At 53.6% G+C, this 14,553-nt stretch overlaps 4 protein-coding genes across 4 annotated transcripts; 1 reads left to right on the forward strand and 3 right to left on the reverse strand.

The window, feature by feature from the left end:
* Positions 1–692: 692 nt before the first annotated feature.
* Positions 693–1,760, reverse strand: PpBr36_07937 (uncharacterized protein; the record flags this gene model as incomplete). Its single annotated transcript, XM_029895070.1, has 2 exons — positions 693–1,373; positions 1,467–1,760. 2 exons carry the CDS (start codon positions 1,758–1,760, stop codon positions 693–695), a joined length of 975 nt encoding a protein of 324 aa, XP_029748004.1.
* Positions 1,761–3,052: 1,292 nt separating this feature from the next.
* On the reverse strand, positions 3,053–6,010 carry PpBr36_07938 (uncharacterized protein; the record flags this gene model as incomplete). Its single annotated transcript, XM_029895071.1, has 4 exons — positions 3,053–4,694; positions 4,805–4,880; positions 4,970–5,612; positions 5,726–6,010. 4 exons carry the CDS (start codon positions 6,008–6,010, stop codon positions 3,053–3,055), a joined length of 2,646 nt encoding a protein of 881 aa, XP_029748009.1.
* A 1,926-nt stretch (positions 6,011–7,936) lies between these two features.
* On the forward strand, positions 7,937–9,742 carry PpBr36_07939 (uncharacterized protein; the record flags this gene model as incomplete). The annotated part of the gene is made up of 3 exons (XM_029895072.1): positions 7,937–8,179; positions 8,297–9,015; positions 9,175–9,742. Coding segments are annotated over 3 exons (1,530 nt in total), but the record flags the coding sequence as incomplete, so codon positions are not given.
* Positions 9,743–11,035: 1,293 nt separating this feature from the next.
* On the reverse strand, positions 11,036–13,387 carry PpBr36_07940 (uncharacterized protein; the record flags this gene model as incomplete). Its single annotated transcript, XM_029895073.1, has 1 exon — positions 11,036–13,387. The coding sequence occupies one exon, from the start codon at positions 13,385–13,387 to the stop codon at positions 11,036–11,038; it is 2,352 nt and encodes a 783-aa protein (XP_029748568.1).
* Positions 13,388–14,553: the final 1,166 nt, after the last annotated feature.

The raw sequence follows: 14,553 nt of genomic DNA on the forward strand, positions 1-14,553 counted from the left end.
TGTCGAATGTCGAATGTCGAATGTCGAATGTCGAATGTCGAATGTCGAATGTCGAATGTCGAATGTCGAATGTCGAATGTCGAATGTCGAATGTCGAATTATGTTCCGGTTGCTGTGCAGATGGTGTGGGATTGGGGATTGGGGATTGTTTTCTTTCAAGAGTTATTTTATACTAGTACAAAATGTGTATGTATGCGATGTCAACTATTGTGCCAATGCTCGTGTTATTGGATGAAATTTATATATCCGTCTCTAAAGCAAGCAACCTCCCACACCCATAAAAAGCCTACATGGAAAACCTTCAACCCCGTTCATTTGTCAACGGGGCGGTTGCGTGATAGCGTCTGGAAAAAAGTCGCCCCCATCCATGATGAGATCATGACATTTACGTGAGGGTTCTTACGGGAGGGTGACTTCATCAGCGAATTTCTTGGCGGGTCGTGCTTGGGGAAAGTGGGGTAACGAACTATAGTGATCGGGGGGGTTTTCGTAAGCAGACAAGCAGGATCGGGGGGTCCAATACGTCGAAAATGGGCACTGACTGTTGATTGGATTGGAAATAGGGGTTGACAAATCGGCCAGTGGTTTGGTTATACAGAAAACAAAATACATTCACATCCATTACGCTTTGCTCAAAACAATATAAAAAAAAAAAAAAAGAAAAAAAAAAAAGAACCTCCACATACTCCCTCCTATTTAAGGGCCCAGCCCTGCGTCGTGCTGTTTAGATTGTCTAGTGGCGCATCGTCCTTGATGCCCTCCCACAGCACATTGATCTTGTCGACCACGGCCGGGCTCAGCGGCCCCTTGGCAATCCAGCCGAGCACCTCCTTGAGCTGATCCGTGGTGCGTGCTCCGACGATGAGCCCATCGCCGTGCGCAGGCGACAGCGCCGAGTTGTGCATGTTCCACCGGTACGCCAGCTCGCCCCTGGACGCGCCCTCCTCGGCCGCCAGCTCGCCCCACGTCTTCAGCGCCTCCAGGAGGCTCGGCCTCTTGTAGAGGCTGCTGTACAGCTTGCCCAGCTGGCCCGACGTGTCCCAGCGCGCCCCGACCAGGCCGTCGGGCGTCTTGGTGAGGAACCCGCCCGCGCTGGGGCTGTAGGCGTAGAAGGACATGCCGTGCCGGCGCAGCGTCGGGAGGAGTTCGGCCTCGGCTCCGCGCGCCACGGCGTTGTAGTTGCCTTGGTACACGCTCGGCTTCACCCAGCCGTGCTTCTCGGCAACGGCTACTATCTCGTCCACTTCGTGCGCCAGGAAGTTGGACAGCCCCAGGCGCTTGAACGCTCCGGCCTCGTACAGCTCCTGCAGCCCGGACATGGTGTCCTCGAACGGCACAGAGCGGTCGGGCAGGTGCAGATAATAGACGTCGACCTGGTCAATGGATTAGTATCTGCCTGGGAGCAAGTGGAAAGCAAGAAGAAAAGAGAAAAAAGACGAGCAGCAGGAGGTCTCATCTGTTCGTACACTATCCGTCTGCAGCTTCTTCAGGCTCTCACGTCCGTATTTGATCACGTTGGCCTTGCTGGCCGGTTCGCCCATGGCCATGCATGAGAGCTTGGTGTCGATGGTAAAGTCGGCCGCGGCGTGGGCCTGGCCAAGTCCAGCCTCGCTTTCGCCATAGAATTGGGCAGTGTCAATGGTCTTGATGCCGAACTCGCGGAGGGTCTCCAGCCATTGTTTGATCACGGCCACGTCGCCCTCGAAGAAAGGGTTCGAGCCGAAGATCAACTTTGGCGCCGATGGTGCTGTTGCAGACATTTCGCGAGTGGATGGGAAGATGTTTTCTTGTCGGGACTGAGGTAGGCGACAGATTCTTTATTTGATGCAGGACATTACCCATACAAAATTGGTGACTTTCCAGTGGTTATCATGAATTTTTATACTCTTGTACCACAGCCAAAATGGACGCATTTGGAAATGGACGCAATTGGAAATGGACGCACTTGGGTGTAACTGTAATGACCCACTTGGTAGGTTCTCATGGCGTCAACATGATTTCTCCAATTGCGGGTGATGTAGTTAATTAGAAATCAACTTTCAATTTGTCATCAAACTTGAGCTTATTCCCCCGTTCGCGCTTCCGCAGCCGTATTTTATACCCCGAAAGCCAAATATAATCAACCACATGGGGGGTCGTCCGGTATGTTATAAATCACGTGTACAATCACCGATCAATAATATCACATACTAGGACCGCATCCCATATGCACGAATTAGATAGAGATTTGCGTATTTTGTTGAGCTCTACGGTACATGATGCAGGCTGAAAAAGGCGGCCAATTGCATGCTCACTAAGCTCTTTCGGGTAAGTTGCCTATAAGCCAAGGATTCAAGGAATAAAGGCTGACTGAAATATTTTGTTTTCTCGTATGTCATTACTGTTGTCTGTTCGAGTAGATAAGAGCACATATGGGTAATCCCCCCGAACACAATACATGACATTTGTGGTTGTTTGATTTGGCCGAGCCGGGCTTTGAAACTTGTCGCGCATAGTCCCAAATGTACCGTCCGAACACGCAAAATTCAGAGCAAAATAACAAGTGTAAGCAAAGCCCCAAGTCTTGTAGGCCTCCTCAACAACTCCCAATGCGTTGCTATACTTGTACTTGGAACAAGTAAAAGCCTGCCTCGGAAGAACTTGGAGAGGTGTCAGAGTACGTGACCACCTGGCACCAAGGCAGTGAGCGACCTTTCCCTAAGCTTTCTGGGGGCATCTCGGTTTTTTCAAGGTTGTTTGTGAATGTCGCCTGTAAGCTGATTTCATTCGAATTATTGCCGGAAATTACAAGGCGCTTGCTGCCTCATTCTGACAACGCAAATCTGCAGAAAATCCGAACCATCCATTCTCGAAAGCACCCGTCTACCCAACGAGCCAGCCAACATAGCTGTTCCGTAACTTGGTTTAACGGGCCGTGTTTACAACAGTGAAAGTGTCGCAAGACGAGTTCTGCTTCCTACAAGACTAAATAAAAAAAGAAAAAAAAACCATGCTTGGTGCTTTGAAACATTATCCAGACGCCAAATGCCCAATCTAAACATGGATATGCAGTCTAAAACTCCCACCGCCGGCACCATTGAACCATCAACTCAGGGGTAATAGCCTTCATTTCCCTCATGGTCGGGCTGGCCTCGAGTATCTCGTCCAAAGAAAACGACAAGGTAGCATATTCGACCGCGTCCCCGCTCGACAAGCCTCTGTAGAAATCCAACGACTGCAGAGCCGGATTGCTCGCAGCATCACCGCTTCCTCGTCTCCCACTCTCCTCCAAAGCCGCCAGCCAGTCCTCGCACGCAACCAGCTCCCGAACCCTCTCGCCATAAAACTCCTTGATCGCCCTGCTCAGGGTCGAAAAATGCACCACATGCGGGTTGACGCCGTAGTAGTAGTCGCAGCAGCACCCTGAACCGCCCACGGCCCGGCCGGCAGCGGCCTCCAGCACCAGCCTGGCCGCCCCTTCGGCCGTGACCCAGTCGACGGTGCTCGAGGCGCCCAGGTCCCGCGGCAGGACGCCCAGCGTCCTCACCGACGACGCCACCAGCCTCGGCAGCCAGTCGTCGGCACTCCACCGCCCAGCCGGGTCCTCGGGCCCCGCGACCTGCCCGACGCGCACCACGGCCGCCGACAGCCCAGCACCCCCGGCCACGGCCTCGAGCACCCGCTCCGCCACCAGCATGCCCTGCGCGTACGGGCCCGCGGGCACCCTGGACGCCGGGTCCCGGGGGTCCCAGCCCGTGGCGCCCAGGACGGACGACACGAGCACCAGCCGCACGTCGCGCGCGGCGCCCGCGCACAGGTCCGCCAGGTTGCGCACGCCGCGGACGTGCGGCTTCAAGGCCGGCAGGGCGAGGGTGGAGGAGGAGAAGGAGGAGGAGGAGGAGGAGGAGGAGGAGGAGGAGAAGGAAGAGTCTTCATCATGGGCGGGCCACTGCGCGTGGATCACGCGGTCTGCGTCGGCGAGCAGGCGCGCGTAGGCCTCGACGCCGAGGCCGAGGTCGGGCCGGGCGAGGTCTGCGTGGAGAAATTCGGCCTTGGCCAGGTGGTCGGGAGGGCGCGGCGGCAGCCCGGGCTCTGCGTTGACGCCGGGCTGGCGGGCGCGGTCGAGACAGACGATCTTGGCCACGGCCCGGTCGGCGGCCAGCATGTCGAGCAGGTATGCGCCCAGCCGGCCCGTGCTGCCGGTCAGCACGACCGTCTGCTGCGAGGTGCGGGCGGCCGGCTTCTTGACGGTGGGCGCGGCCGGCAGGTCTTGGGTGTACCTCGCCAGAAGGGCGGACATGGCGCAGGATGCTCTGGCGTCGGCGGGCCTGAGCGAGTGTGACCGCATCGTGGCCGCTGCAATAGCGGTTTCAACTCTTGCATTTCTGTTCAAAGCACTCTCGTCCGCGACGGGGTCGAGCGTCTCCCCGTTTGAAAAAACCATCAGGTCGTCGCTGCGCCCCTGGTACTTCCAGTGGTCCGGCAGCGTCGGGTGCCTCCTGAACAGGTCCCTGGAGCTCCACTCGTGCAGATCTGGGAACGTATAGAAGACCCCCTGGATGCTGGAGGGGCAATCCTTGCGCACAATGACCAGCTCGAACACGTCGTCTTGTCCAGCTACCGGCCTCCACTCAGCACCGAGGACTTCTGAGTGGATTGGCAGCCACTGATATTCTTGGGGATTAGCCTGCCAGTAGTATGGCAACATGCCGCATCTGTAGTTGAGATTTTTTTTAGTCCAGGCTCATTCTCCAAAGGGTGGATGTGTGTCAAGAAAACAATAAGAAAAAAAAAAAAAAAAAGAAAACAGGAAAATGCCACTTACTCGGTCGACCCAAACGAATTTTGCAGCACGACTCCTCGGTCCAGCAGTTTTCTGCCTGCTGCGTCACTCAGATTACCTGATGGTATCATTTATCATTTATCATTAGCAAAACAAAGAACAAAATAGCGTAGTATATACCAAAAAAGAAAAAAAAAAAAGAATCACCTCCTCCAAAAACCACAAACTTCATCTTGCCAAGCGCCTCGCACCCTTCATCCGTGGTGCTGAGCTCTTCCAGAATCAAAGGCGGCAGTGAAATGGAGTCGACGTCGGCCGGGGCGTGCGCCAGCTGCCGCAGGACAAACTCGGCCGTGAGCGGCCGGTCGGTGATGGCAAACGTGACGGGCTTCTCCCAGTAGACGTGGAAGCCGAAGAACGTGTACAGGCCGCTGGCGTGGAAGAACGGCATGGGCGTCAGGTTCCGTTGCGAGCGGGCCAGGCCGCGCACGGCGGGCTCGGTCCCGTTCCAGACGGGCAGCTGGTGCAGCTTGTCGTTGAGCATGAGCAGCCCGTTTCGCACCACGACGGGCCTCGGCAGGCCGCTGCCGCCGCTCGTCTGCAGCACGACGAACGGTTCCCACTCGGCCTCCTCGGCCGTCCTGACGTACGGAAACGGCTCCACTGCACCCTCGTCCCACAGCCAAAAGTCCAGCGGCGCCAACAGGTTCGCCGTCGTCCCTTCTCGCCTGCCCGTCCAGGCCCGGACCGGCTGCTGGAACATGGCGTCATGGTAGATGACATGACAGTCGGTGAGCTGGAAGAGGTGCAGTTGCGCCTCTTCCGAGTTCACGGGCGATACGAATAACGCCTGGCGACCAGGATGTTAATTATTTTGTTTTTTCTTTTTTCTTTTTGTTGTTGCTTGGCCGAGATGAGAATGGAAAAAAAAAAATCAAGTCTTGCCTTGTAGCCTGCTTTAACAGCCGCAATGGCAAATATGAGATACGTGGCGTTGTTGGCGCCGATATAAGTCAGCGTCGGAAAGGTTTTTGGCCGTGGTGCGCCAGACGTTTTGATAATGTGATGAGCCAGGCGGTCGATGGCGGTGGCATATTGGCCGTATGAAACTGCCTTCCAGCCATCTTCGGGATGGGAAGACAATGGGATGGAGAAGCACTCGCGTTTGGGATCTGCCTTGGCGATGTCGTCAATCACATGTGGAATAAGTCGTTTGCCATATATCTCTCCAGAGGGTGTCGTCGACATTGTTACCGCCGTAGCGATTGGATGATCGCGGTAATGTGTTCTGTTTTGTTTTAACCTGTACCATGCACGACAACGCTGTAGCAATCAGATGGCTTCTTTGCGTGTTCAACTTAGGTCTGAACCGGTCTGATATTGACGAGCATCGGACCATCCCAAAAGCTGCATCAACCGAGTGGTACTGCACCGGAGAATAGGGAGTTGTCTACCTACCGTATTTCCTGATCAAATCGAGACTGGGGTGCACCTGGGAAAATTCTGCAACTTTTCTAGGCAATACTCGTCGAAACAACAAAACCCACAATTCCTAGGCAAACTATCCAAAATGGGCTATGAAATTGTACGTTTTACAAGTCATGAACAGCTTTTGTCTTGCCAGCTCGGAGCAAACCGTTGATGATGGACGTTGCTTTTTTTTTTTTTTTTTTTTTTTTTTTTTTTTTTTTTTCACAGAAATGACATATGTAAGCTTGATTTTGATTACAAGGAAACCCCGGGTATCCCATACTCTACGTATGTGGTCATGGAAGTTTGAAGCAGCCCAGAAAAAGTTCCTGTTCAAAGTCCGTCGTCTCATCTCTGACTTCTTTTCCTGCGCTCCAGTCACATATGACTTGAACTGACTTGAACTGACTTGGAGCCAGCAGCGGGATTTGATTTTTTACGCCAAGCTCATCACGGTCCCGCATGGAATTAATCTAGAATAGTCCAGCGACTCCAGCCTCGTATTGTTCTTGGGGCTTGACGCGTGTCAAGACCAAACAAATGTTTCATTTTATATCAGTTGTGCTGTAGCACTCCGACCCCAGAGTCCGGTTCGGCTTGAATTTTGGCTTGGCACGGCCACTTGCTATATTGGAGCATTATACTGCGCGTCTTGTGGAATCATGTGCCCATGGTACCTCGTCGACCGGCTGATTTGTATTGATATTTTGACACCGACTTTGGCGCTTTAGCCTTTGGCCCTTTGCATCCCCCGGCGTGAGGGCTTTGTTTGAAGCGGTTGCTGCTTGGCACAGTGTTGCTGCCATTGAGCAGAACAGAAAGCAATCCAAGTCGATTCGGCTTTGTTCGAGATCCCAGTTTGCTCAATATGTTGGTCGAGTGACTCGGCTCATCATGAGAGAAGAGTCCATACGTATCTACCACCATACAAGGTTAGTCGCGAATCATTCGCGTTTACGTGTCATTAATACCGAGGATTGCATCATTACATACTATTTGATGGTGTTGCTGTCTGTTTAACTTGTCATCTGTCAAACTCAACACTGGTTGTGAGTCTTTGCTACTGGACCAAGCTGGTGATTATCCGACAAAGATTCGAAACCAACAATGGAGTTCAACTTTTATTCCAGCCATAGGCAGCCAAGGCAGGAAGAAGTCCATGGACAAAAGACCACGAAACCAGGGACGATATCCAAAGTGGTGTGGCTGATAATCGGGGCTGGAAATGCGTAGCCAGGTGCCGTGAAATCCAGTTTTACATATACACGAATACTCATTCATACCATTATCATGGTGCCATTGGAAGCCCGATTAACCACCGTTCCGCGAAACGGTGCTGGCTCTACCACAGTACAGTGTCATGTTCCCCCCACATGGTTTGAGTTTATACTACTGCCCACAATCCTTGCGCAGGTCCCACCCCGGCACAGTATAACTCATTTGTACGAGTCCAGCATCGTAAGGTTGCGTTTGTAATGCAACCTCACATTGCCGACTTGACCAATCCCAAATTTCCATCCATAGTACCCAGTCGACGCGATAAGCGCTTTTTATGCAGCAAAGGTCACAGCGATTGTGGATGCAAAAGAGGCAGAAAAAGAGGGGGAAACAGAGGAAACACCAGAGCGCGGAGACAAGAAAAAAAAGAAAAAAAAGAAAAAAAAGATAGTTTGGTATAGTAGAGCATCTGCCACCTGCTCCTAGCAATCATCACTTTATTTGTCTGCAGTAGCTTCAATGGCTGCATCAATGGAGGAGCGAAATGATGACTTACCACTGCAAAGGATTCCATCCGAGGAAGATGGGCAAGAGTTAGAGTTTGAAGAGCTCGACGAATTGATTGAGCAGAAATCGCCCGAGGAACTTAGTATACTCAGCATACTACTCCTAACATGTCCTAGCCTTGGACTCCAAGTTTACTGGTTCTTACTCCAGTCAAGCGGCACGGTGCGTGTCGTATTACACGCTCCTTTTCCTTTTTTTTCTTTTTTTTTTTTTTTTTTCTTTTTTTCCCAGTCGGCCAAGTCTCCCTACTGAGTACTGACCATAAAAATTCAAACATAGCCCTACCTACGCTCGCTTGGTCTGGACGGCGCCAGCATTTCCATCATCTGGGCGCTGGGCCCCATATTCGGCGCCTTCGTGCAGCCCATCCTCGGCAACCTGAGCGATGAGTTTCCTCACCCGCTCTGCCGGCGCAAGCCGTTCATGATCGCCGGCGCGGCCGTCGTCTCCCTGGCGACTTTTACCATGGCGTGCGCCCAGGAGCTCACGGCACGCTTCATCCCCGACACGCTGACCAGCCCATGGCAGCCACGCGCCCTGGCCGTGGCCTGCCTCGTGGTCATCCTCTTCGCCCTCGGCGCATACTCGGTCGGCGTACGCGCCATCGTGGTGGACAACTGCCCGCCGAGCCAGCAGTTCGGCGCGGCGGCCTGGTCCATGCGCTGGAACGTGCTGGGCTCGGCGGCGCTCTCGACGGCCGGCTTCTTCGCCGTGACCGGCCGCCCGGAAACCGACCCCGCTGTCACGTTCCGCGCCCTGGCGTGCGTCGCCGCCGTCTGCTCCGCCGCCACCGTCGGCCTCGTCTGCTGGTTCGCGCCGCCGGAGACCACGCCGCGTCTACGGCCCCAGGGGTCGGGGCTGCGGAGCGTCTTGAGTCTGTGCGCGCCGGGCTCGCTGGTGCGGAGGTGGCGTCGCCTGCCGCCGCTGACGAACAAAGTGTGCAACATTCAGCTCCTGGCGTGGTGTGGCTGGTTTCCCATGCTGTACTACATGTCCACGTAAGAAGTGTTCCTGCGTCTGTTTTCGAGCTTTTGAACAAACTAATAACACTTTTTTTTTTTTTTTTTTTTTTTTTTTTTTCAGTTATGCTTATGAGACCGGTAACTGCCCGAATCTTCGCTGTCAACCCCTTGGTTTAAGAGAGAAAATCCTAACAGGCAAGAAATTCCACTTGTAGCAAGATTCGAAATGTCCTCGGTCCAAGCCTGGCAGCGGGGGCTGGACGCCAAATCAGTAGAGAGCCGCGCGAGATCCTATCCGCTCTACGCGTCCCTCTTCTTCTCCTTCGGCACAGTCTCCTCGACGCTCCTCCTGCTCCTGCTGAACGCCAGCAGCTCCTTTCCCAAAATCACCCTGCCGCGGATCTGGCTCGTCTCCGAACTCGTCGCGACCGCCTCCCTCCTCCTGACGTTCTTCCTGTGCTCCCGGCACGCCTCCTTGACCCTCATCTTCCTCATGGGGACGACGTGGACGGTGACCATGTGGGTGCCGTTTGCGCTGATCAACGCCGAGCTCGCGGAGCTGCGCTCGGGCGTGGCGGGCGTGCAGGGCCTGCACAACCTGGCCGTGTCGCTGCCGCAGATCGCCAGCGCGCTGGTCTGCGCCGCCGTCCTGGGCGGCCTGCGCCTGGTCGGCGTGGACGGCGGCGCCGTGTGGCTGTTGAGGCTGGCCGCCGTGCCCGTTGCCTCGTCCGCGTGGCTGACCTGGCGGCTGGATGGCGCGTGAAGGACCCTGCCGCCTGGCGGGTTCCGGGGGTTCCGGCAAGCCTTGACTTGCTCGCCATAGCGGGGAGGGATGGATAGCAGAGTGGAAAGCGATGACCTAAAGATAAATAAGCTGTTTTCATATAAAAAAGTATAAGAGCATGATGGTATATTTATTATCAAGATACACACATTAAATGTTCTTACCATCCAGATCGGCTCACAATCGCCAATACCGCCTATATTGCCAGTGGCTTTGCTGAATTTGAAAAAAAAAAAAAAAAATCAAAAAGCAAGAGGAATTCTTTTGCGCACTACCTGATTATCTAATTACTTGATGATTATGCAGTTGATAACGCAGGTAATTAAATGTTTGAATTGCAGGCCGAAATTATAAACTTTTGCATTCAGCAATCGAATCTGTAGGGTTAATCTGTAACAAGTACAGTAATTTTCCAATCTCGATGCCGTTCTTTTTTTGGGTCGGCAAATCCGGGCTGGATATATACACCGAAAAACTCCCAATATATAAATCAACGGCCCAGCTATTAAATATGGTGCGAAGACACACAAACATGACCCCACGCACCAGCTATTTATCTTGAACTATTGACATCAATCTCTTCAACACTCACGCCGTATTAATCAGCCTACTTCTGAAACCAAGACGTCTCCCGGGTGATGGACGGTGACGGGAAAGATCTAGAAAGGAAAAGAAAGATAAACAGTGGGGCCGATGCCAACATCTTTTTATTGTTGCCTTCCTCTTCCTTTGTTATGTTCTCATGAATTCAATATTGCGATCTTCTGGTCAGTCTTCACTTATGGCGAGATGACAGAACTAGGACTTTCTTTCTTTGGCAATAAACTTGCGCTCTTAATTCCCTGAGAAAGATACACGAGACATGCTGTCATCTTGAGTAGTCTGCCGTAACAGACACGTCGCAGTTTATTATGCTGGACAAGAGGACGTTTTCCATACTCAAATCGCCCCCAGAGGTTGCCATATGAAAACGTAAAACTATCTAGACAGCTATGATTTCAAAACGACTCAAAAGTCATTGGTGGCAGAATAAAAATTACGATGCAGACTATGAACAGTATGTAAAGTCTTAATAAGTAAATTAACAAGTGAAAAAACACGGAGAGTTCCGTGGAAATCGAATTTTAGTTTTTTTTTAAACGATTTCACGCTTTTACCCCTGATCGAAAATGTCATTAGGTCCCGTCTCCCCAAGCAAGCCCACCATCGTCGTTTTTCAAAAACGAAAAAAAAAAAAAAAAAGGGCACGTCCAGGACAGTGAATCGAGCCCGTCAGATAAGTTTCGCCTTTTCCAGCCTCGGCGCCGTCTTGTTCGCCAGGCTTCCCCCCAAAGCAGCCGTGTAGGCCAGGTTCCAGGCCAAGCTCTGCCCGTCCAAGAAGCTGCTGTTGACGGCCTGGGCGCTCATGAACTGGTAGCTCTCCTCGGCGCCGGCCTGGTCGGCAATGGCGAGGTTGACGTAGACGTGGCCGACGAAGCCGCCGCCGACGAGGTTCCCGGAGGCGTTGGCGGCAAAGTACTGATCCCACTCCTCGCGCACGAAGGAGGCCCGGCGCACGTAGGCGCTGCTCGGCACGATGGGCAGCATGTGGATGCCCTGGATGAAGGACACGTCGTCGCCAAAGTAGGTGGTGTGGTTCGCCTTGCGGTCGAACAGGATGCCCACGGCGCGGTTGCCGACGAACGCGGGCGGCTGCACGTCGTTGTCGCTCGCCATCAAAAAGTACGACCGCAGGCTGCGGGCGTTGACGGCCAGCTGGAGGTTGCCGCGGGCCTCGGTGCGCGCGTCGCCGGTCGCGCGGCCCCACAGCTTGATGGCGTAGGTCGAGAAGGCGTCCTCGGCCGACGACTCCTGGTCCTTGCCGTCGGGCGCCTCCAGCACCCCGCGCGCCCAGCTGTGGCCGTGGAACCAGTCGAACGACCGCGAGAAGGGGAAGTACGGGTCCCCGGTCGAGGGGTTGGACCAGTCCCGGATCAGGTTGTCGACCCAGATCCGGTTGACGGAGCCGTTCCTCGTCAGCCACGACCCGTCGAAATGCGCAATCATGGCCGCCGTGTAGACGTAGTATCCGTAGTGGAAGTTGTGGTCGTTGTAGTACGTGTTGCCAAAGTCCTCGAGCGGGTCGCTGCTGTTGTACGACGCCGAGGACACGAGGCCCTTCCAGACCTTGTCGTAAAAGAGCGGGTTGGGCTCGACGTTGTTGACATATCTGTCGAACGCCGCCTCGAGCTTCTTGAGCGCCCCGGCCGTGTAGTTGGTGACTCCCGCAATGTCGTTGACGGCGTACAGCGCCCTCGCATACTTGGAGAAGGCGATCCCGGCAAAGTATTTGGACGTGAGGTTCGTGAGCTTCGTGATGTCTCCCGCAAGCTCCACCTTCCCAGCGGCCACGACGGCGGCCTTGGCTTCGCTCGAGACGCCGCCTCCGGGAGCGTTCTTTGATCCTACTGACCCCAGTCTCGGGGACCACGGGTCGAAGCCGATATCTGTCGGAAGATCCGGCTCCACCATGGTAAAAGATTCGGCAAAGACCGCCGTCGCGATGCCCTTTGTGGTGCTGGCCAACGTGACGTTGGTAACGCCCTCGGCGGTCCTCTCGTCGAAGGATTTGACATGATGCGGCAGCGCAAACATGAGCAGCGGTCGGTATTTGACACCGGCCTTTTTCCAGCTTATTGTATAAGTCCCGGTCTTGCCCGAAACCGACCCCGAGATGGTGCCACCGACGGGATATGCCCCGGCGGCTCTGTTAAAGACCCGGGTGCCGTCTTCCGAGTTGGGATTCTTGGCGACCTGGACCGTCCCGGAAAAGTTGTTGGGTCCCGCCAGTGTCCCGTTCTTTATCAGGCTCAAGTTCGGCCTCTCGAAGCCACGCCTCGGCGTCATGTAGACCAGCCAGTCCGTTCCGTCACCCAACCGGACGGTCCATCCATAGACGACGGCGCCGAGCCCGTCCGGGTAGACGGGGATGCTTTGAACCCTGACGAAGCCCGACTCGGATTGGATGAGCACCTTCGCACGGTTGTACACGCCCGTGACAAAAGCCATGCCCTGCACGAGCGGAAACGTCACGATCGACCTGGCTCCTCTCCCGGGGGCCAGGTGAACATTGACCGAGAAGGCGGTCAGGCCATCGGTCGTCAAGACGGTGCCGTTCTGCAGCTCCTGCGCCGAGAGGGCGACGGACTGCCGGAAGGGCGGGTCTTCGAAGGACTGGACCGGATTTCCCGGCCCGTAGATGAAGCTGCTCCGGTCCGTGTGGGACACGGACAAGCCGTGACCCTGCTTCGCCGCGTCGCTGGACCACCACACCGAGTAAGGGTGCGTCCACGTCGCGTTGTCCTGCCTGTTCGCAAAGAAGTTTGCGTAAAACTTGTTGGTCTGCAGCGGGCCTTTCTGGCGCACCCCCACCGGCTTCTGCGGGTGGTCTCCTCGGAACGGGACGTTGATGGGCCTACTGTGGGAGAGGACGCCGAAAACGTCTATGGCGGTCCCATTTCCGGTCGAGTTTGAAAACGCAAAAGGATCGGGACCGCGCGGTGCTCCATTCTGCTCGGAATCTTGTCCCTCTGACAATGCAACCCGAATCAGGCCAAAGGTTATCGCGAGCCAGTGCCTAATCATTGATGCGACTGTGACTAATGCATAGAGAGGCAGTCGGCAGACATGGATGCTTTTTTTTTTTTTTTTTTTTTTTTTTTCTTTGTCACAAAGAACAGCCTCGTATTTATAACTATGGGGAAGGAGACGACGGGATTATCCGTTGGACTTATTGTTCGGATCGTTCACCGGCTGACCGAGAAGATGACAGACTCTAGCGTCTTTAAAGTTTGATTACCGTTTCGGGATAGATTGAACAGTGCGACGTCCACATGCCAGAGATGAATAATGTCCGAATAGGGTTACGCAGCTAAGCCATCAGGGGATAATTTTCATTCAACTAACTTTACACCGCGTCGGTGTCTATATATCGCCTCATGGATTTCTCTACATGCACCCAAACTTTCAATTATCAACTGTTCCGCTGCCAACAAACCCAACACAAAGGCAAGACACGTAGCCAGGAGACGGTCAACAATAAATGTTAATCGTATTATGCCGGCTGGACTTTAGAATGTCTTTTTTTTTTTTTTTTTTTTTTTTTTTTTTGGGTATGTCGAATGATCTTCATTTTGATACTACGGTGTGAGGAATCGTCAATCAGGGCCGCAGACATGACCTCAGATGCCTGAATTAGAAGTAGTACATAGGGGAGCCATGTCAAAACGAGCGTCTTTTTTTTTATCTTTGTTTTTTTCTTACACATGACTGCCAAAGAAAGCTGCAACACACAAATAGATGCAACGCAGACAAGGTTTTCATCACAATGCGTAACAGTAATACATTTCCCCTCGAACCGCGCCAGGGGAAATGAACAACTGCACTCGGCTTTGCTTGGACACTGGAAATGTAGCGGGATCGCCAGTCTGCCCCAAGGCTCCGGTGTCCCGCAGTGCCATATGCCTCAAGTTAGGGTTCAGAGATTGATTACAAGCGGGGATCGATTGCGCGGCATCAAGTCGAGATTACGAGTAAAATCATATTATTTCAAGTAAGCTCAAATTCTTTTCGCTCTTTGAATTGAGCAGGAAAACGGGTAGCGCGCAGGGTTATTTTGTATACCTTCTGTTTAATGTTACCCCCAAGCCTCCTACGATATGACGTGATTTGCAAGTTCTGTATTGGCATTGCGGTGGGCTTTTAACAGGCGTCGATGTATTTGGAAGTGAGAAACTCAAATCATCACAGCA

The sequence above is a fragment of the Pyricularia pennisetigena genome, chromosome 1 (assembly GCF_004337985.1).
Source record: "Pyricularia pennisetigena strain Br36 chromosome 1, whole genome shotgun sequence".
Classification (NCBI taxonomy): domain Eukaryota; kingdom Fungi; phylum Ascomycota; class Sordariomycetes; order Magnaporthales; family Pyriculariaceae; genus Pyricularia; species Pyricularia pennisetigena.